General features: G+C 36.3%; 1 protein-coding gene across 1 annotated transcript; it reads right to left on the bottom strand.

Annotated features, from left to right (window-relative positions):
- Positions 1-1,840: 1,840 nt before the first annotated feature.
- LOC121492519 (V-type proton ATPase subunit e 1-like) lies at positions 1,841-2,521 on the bottom strand (the record flags this gene model as incomplete). Its single annotated transcript, XM_041757789.1, has 1 exon — positions 1,841-2,521. A coding segment is annotated over one exon (315 nt), but the record flags the coding sequence as incomplete, so codon positions are not given.
- Between the last annotated feature and the right edge of the window lie 3,668 nt (positions 2,522-6,189).

Raw genomic sequence — 6,189 nt, 5'->3', positions numbered from 1 at the left:
CACAATCCCAGGACCCCAGGATCATGACCCGAGCCAAAGGCAGACGCTCATCCACTGAACCACCAGGTGCCCCGAGAGCAGACATTCTTGCCTTCTTTCTGAGTTTAGGAAGAAAGCACTCATTCTTTGCCTTTTAAGTATGTTAGCTGTGAGGTGTTTCTGTTGGTAACTTGTCAAGTTGAACATGTTTCTTCCTATTCCTACTTTGTTGAGTGCTTTCATCGTGAAGAGGCGTTGAATTCTGACAAGTATTTTTCTGCATCTTGATATGAGTATGTGGTTTTTATCTTAATTCTATTGATGGAATATATTATATAATAATTTTTGAATGTTAAATCAGTCTTGCATTCCTGAGGTAAATCTCACTTGATCGTGATGTATAACCTTCTCTATACATTACTGGATTTAGCTTATTAGTATCTTGTTGAGGATTTTTGGATCTATATTCATAGGAGATATTAATCCTTAACTTTCTTGTTGTTTTTCCTAGTTTTTGTATCAGGATAATACTAGCCTGATGGAATGAGTTGGGAAGGGTTTCAATCTTTTCTACTTTTTTGGAAAAGTCTGTAAAGAATGATATTAATTCTTCTTTTGAATATTTGGTAGAATTCACAATGAAGCCATCTGGGTCCAGGCTTTTTTCTTTGTGGGTATATTCTTCTTAACACCAATTCAATTTCTTGTTATAGGTCTATTATTCAGATTTATATTTCTTCTTGAATCAGTTTTGGTAGTTCTAGGAATTTGTTTATTTAACCTAAATTACCTAATTTATTGACACAGAATTGTTTATAGCATTCCCCTATAGTTTTTTTTATTTTAATTACTATAAGTTTGCTAGTAATGTCCCTTTTCATTCCTGATTTTAATAATTTGTCGTTTCTTTTTATTTTAGTCAATCTAGTTAAAGACTTGTCAAGTTGCTGACCTTTTTAAAAAAAAAAGAACCTTTGGTTTCACTGATTTCCCTCTTGTGTTTCTGTTCTCCTTCATTTACTTCGTTCTAATCTTTATTTACTTTCTTCTGTTTACTTTAGGTTTTGTTCTTTTTTTTTTCAAGTGCATTAAGGTGAAAGGTTAAGCCACTAAATTTGAGAGGTTTTTTTTTTTTTTAAGATTTTTTAAGTTTATTTATTCATGAGAGACACAGAGAGAGAGGCACAGATATAGGCAAGGGAGAAGCAGGCTCCCTGTTGGGGAGCCTGATGCGGGACTCAATCCCAAGACCGTGAGCCAAAGGCAGATGCTCAACCACTGAGCCATCCAGGTGCCCTTGAGATCTTTCCTTGATATGGGTATTTAGAGCTACACATTTTCAACTAGCTACTGTTTTGATGCATCCCATAGTTTTGGTCTGTTGTATCTTCATTTTGATTCATCTCAAAGTATTTATTATACTTTCAATTTCTTCTCTGACCAGTTGGATACTCAATTACATTTTCACATACTTGTAAATTTCCAAAATTTCCTCTATAGTTGATTTTATTTTTAGATTTTATTTTATTTTTTTAATTTTATTTTCCACAGAAAGCTGAAAAAATAATTTATTCCAGTAGATGGCAGAAATAAGAAAGACATCCTGAAAATATACTTTGGTGTAATTCTGTTGGGACAGATATTCCCTCTGAACATGCTCTCCTATTGACTGCCTTATCTTGTGACAGTTTTTAAACACTTTGCTGATTCCCATGCTGTGACCAGGCAGGAGTCATCTTCAAATTCACAGGTTCCCTAGGGGTGGTGGAAGGGGAGGAGGGCGGGAGGGTGGGGGTGAAAGGGTGACGGGCACTGGGGGGGGGGGGCACTTGACAGGAAGAGCACTGGGTGTTATTCTGTATGTTGGTAAATTGAACACCAATAAAAAATAAATTTATTTTAAAAAAATTCACAGGTTCCAAGGAGAGAGCAATGTATTTCTCAGAAAAATAGCACCCTCTATCTCAGAAGAGTGTATAAACATTTTATGGAGTCAGCACAGTTTAGGTTAAGTAGGCACATAATTCATCAAAATGTAAAAAAAGGCAACAGGAAAAAATACTGCATTGTAGAATAAGATATTCAAATATGGTGTGAATGTTTAAGGCAGCTGATGGCCAAAATAGGCAAGTCAAACAAGGCGGTCTGGGTTTGGAGTTGATTTTGCATCTAGAGGAATTCTCTTCGTGACCTCAATGACTGAGCGCTGGAGAGCAGGTCTTCCTCCTCAAGGCCAGTGATACTTGAGGTACCAGATGGTTTCATTTTTCAACTGTGGTCCAAAGAGAGGGTTGAGTTGGGCCAGAATTGCAATGAGCCAAAAGAAATAGCAGCAAACTGAACAGGTTACCAACATGGTGATGATAACTCCCCGGTTGGGACCCTTAGGGATAAACCAGGGCACGCAGAAGCCGACAAAGCCCCAGAACACGCTCATCACGATGAGAGGCACCGTGAGGCTGTTGTACGCCGTGGCTGCCGCGGAGCTGCGAACCCCTGCCCAGTCGCCTCTCTTCGGTCCCACCCGGACGTTTCCTAAAGATTTTATTTTTATTTATTTATGAGAGAGAGAGAAAGAGAGAGAGAGAGAGAAAGAGAAAGAGAGAGAGAGAGGCAGAGACACAGGCAGAGGGAGAAGCAGGCTCCATGCAGGGAGCCTGACGCGGGACCGATCCCGGGACTCCAGGATCGTGCCCTGGGCCCAAGGCGGGTGCCTAACCGCTGAGCCACTCAGGGATCCTCTATAGTTGATTTCTTACAGTCCTAGAACATGTTTGAGATTAATATGATTGAAATCCTTTTAAATTTATTGAGGTTTGTTTTATGGTCTAGCATAAGGTGTATCTTAAAAAAGTTCCATGTTCAGTTGAGAAGAATGTGTTTTCTGCTGTTGTTGGGCAGAGTAACCCACAGATGTCAGGTCTAGTTGGCTGACAGTATTGTTCAAGTTTTCTAAGTAGACAATCTGCTACTTGTTAAAACTGAGGTTCTGAAGTCTCCCATACTATTGTAAAATTGCCTTTTTCTAAGTTTTTGCTTCTTGTATTATTGGGCTGTATTGTTAGTTGCATATGTTTTATAACAGTTATGTTTTTTTGACTATTGACCATTTATCATTATAAAATGTTCCACTTTGTCTCTTGTAACAATTTTTTGCCTCAAAGTATACTTTCTCTGATATTAGAAGCCAAAGCAGCTCTCTTTGGTTACTATTTGCATGGCATCAATTTTTCTACCCTTATGCTTTCAACTTAGTGTGTTTGAATCTTATAGACAGCATAGGGTTGGATTGTGGTTTTTATCCATTCTGTCAATCTCTGCCTTTTAATTAGTGAATATAATTCTTTTATATATTTAATTCAAACTGATAAATAGGACTTCCATCTGCTATTTTTACTATTTTCTACATGTGTTTTGTAGTGTTCTCTAATCCTTAACTGCCTTATTTTGTATTAGGCAGGTATTTTCTAGTGTAACATTTAATTCCTTTAATGATTTTTAACTACATTTTTGAGTGACTTTCTTAAAGTTTACCCTAGGGCTTACAACATACACATTACTTAACAGAATCTACTTCAGAATCATACTGATTTAATATCAATAAGATATAGAAACTTGGCTTAATCCTTCCCTACTTTTTTGTGTTATTGTTATACATATTACATCTATGCACGTCATAAACCCAATAAACCTTTTATAATTACTGATTTATGCTCTTCGATGTGTTTTTAAAGTTTTTTTTTTTTTTTTAGATTTATTTATTGAGAGAGAATATGTGTCCTCACATGTGTGGGGTTGGGGGCACATGGCAGAGGGAGTGTGAGAGAATCTCCAGCATACTCCTGGCCGAGCAGAGCCTGAGGCTAGGCTTGATCTCATAACCGTGAGATCATGAACTGAGCTGAAATCAAGAGTTGGATCCTTAACCAACTGACTCACCCAGGCATTCCTAAAGAAGTTGTTTTTTTAATTATTTAAAAATTTAAATATCAACCTTCTTATCAAGTTTGGTTCTCTTCTTTGCTTCCTATGGATTCAATTATCATCTGGTGTCATTTCCCTGCTCCAATAAAACTTCATTACCACCTCCTTTTTTTGCTCTATTATTACTCTATTATATTATTACTCTATTATATTATTATATATTACATTTCTATATGTAGACCTCAAAATACATTTTATAGAAAGTGTTTTATATGTTCTTAAATGAATTAAGGGAAAAATTGTAATTGTACTTAAAAAAAATAACTACCTAAATATCTTTATTAGTGCTCCTTATCTTTTCTTGTGTATTTAAACTACTGTCTGGTATCATTTCCCTCTTGTTCTCTTTCCTCAATCATGCCCACTCTATTGATGACTCTATCAAAAGCATTTGTTATATTGTTTTTGAAATCTAGAATTTCCCTTTGATTCTTAAAATTTCCATCTCTCTGCTTACTTTATCCATCTACTCTTACATTTGTGTACTTTTTCCATTAGAGCTCTAAACATATAAATTATAGTTATTTTAAATTCTTAGTCTGGTAAGTCCAACTTCTCTTCCACTTCCCAGATTCCATGAATCTGATTTTGATGCTTGGTCTTTCCAAGCTGTGCTTTTTATATTTTAGCATGCCTTGTAGTTTCTTTGTTCAAAGTGGGACATGATACCCAGTTGGATTGGGTAAAAGAAACTCCACTGAATAACCTTTAGTAATGTGGTAGTAATAGAATGTGGTAGATATGTTAGTAATGTGAAGGGGGGAGGAAACATTCTATAGTCTTATGATTAGGTCTTGTAGTCTTGTAGTGATCGTGGTCCTACATGACTTTCACTACTACCTCTCAGTCTTCCTCCCCTCACCCCCACTCCATTTAGGTGAAACAAGAGGCTAGAAAGGACTCAAGTTGGGTATTTCCCCTGCCCCAGAGTTGGTTAAACTTTGGTAAAATCCAGTGTGATTAGTCTATAGTAAAAGCTTCCTTGGATGACAGGCTTTTTGTTAAGAAGAACATAATTTAGGAGACATTTTGGAATGGTTAATTTTTCCTCCCTCTGCTGACACCATAAGATTTTTCTTTAATATTCATAGTGAGAACCTGGTGGGACTCTGGGAACTAAAACACAAAAACGTGCCCCTGGCCTAGTCTCCAAGAGCTTTTTTTAACTCACGTTAGTTCATGCTCACTCTCTAGTAATTAGTCAATAGCCCTTCAAGCATTCCTATCTGATGCTGGCTCCAACAGTGGCTTCAAGGTGGTTTCTCCTCCAGGTACCTGTGATCCCCTCTATTTGTCTTTCTCACGGTTTCAGGTGGTGGTTTTGTTCTGTGTCCTCCTCAGTTCTCCCATGGATCAAAAGATAGTTGTTGATTTTCAGGTTTTCAGCTTTTCCTTTGTGTTAGGATGGGAGGTGTGACTTCCAAGGTTCCTACATGTTGGACCAGAAACTGAAGTACCTGTGCTGTTTTTAAAGAAACTGCCAAATAATTCTCTAAACCAATTGTACCATTTTATATTATGCTAGCAGCATGTGAGAGGTCTAGTTTCTCTATATCCTTCCCAGCATTTAGAATTGTCACTTTTTTATTCCAGCTATTCTAGTAAGTGTGTAGTGATTTCTCAATGTAGTCCCAATTTGTATTTCCCTCGTGGTTAGTCATGTCGACCATTCTCTTCATGTGCTTATTTGACATACTCATATACACTCTTCAGTGAAATGTCACTTTGTGTCTTCAGGCCATTTTCTAATGAGACTGTTTGCTTTTCAATTATTGAGTTTTCAGAATTCTTCATATAGTCTAGATAGGAGTCTTTTAGCAGATAAGTGGTTTCCAAATATTTTCTCTCAGTCTGGATTATCTTTTCACCTTTTAATGGGGTCTTTGGAAAACAAAAGTTTTAAAATTTGTTAAGATCCAATATATCAAGTTCTTTTATGAATGTTTTGTTAAGAACTATTCATCAAAAAAAAAAAAAAAAAGAACTATTCATCAAGAACTATACACTAAATCCTGAAGACTTTCTGCCTTCTTTTCCCAAAAGTTTTAAGTTTTTCATTTAAATTAGATCCACTTTGAGTTACTTTTTATATAAGGAGCAATGTTTAAGTGGAAGTCTATTACTTTTTTGGGTCCATGAAATTCAATTGTTCTTTCAGATCTCTATCTCTATCATGATTTCTCATCACTAGATAATCAGCCTGGCTTCTTTTTTGCTAAAACTAGC

Source organism: Vulpes lagopus, chromosome 6 (genome assembly GCF_018345385.1).
Source record: "Vulpes lagopus strain Blue_001 chromosome 6, ASM1834538v1, whole genome shotgun sequence".
NCBI classification, from domain to species: domain Eukaryota; kingdom Metazoa; phylum Chordata; class Mammalia; order Carnivora; family Canidae; genus Vulpes; species Vulpes lagopus.
The sequence above is the reverse complement of the archived record's forward strand: the minus strand, read 5'-3'. Positions and strand labels throughout refer to the sequence as shown.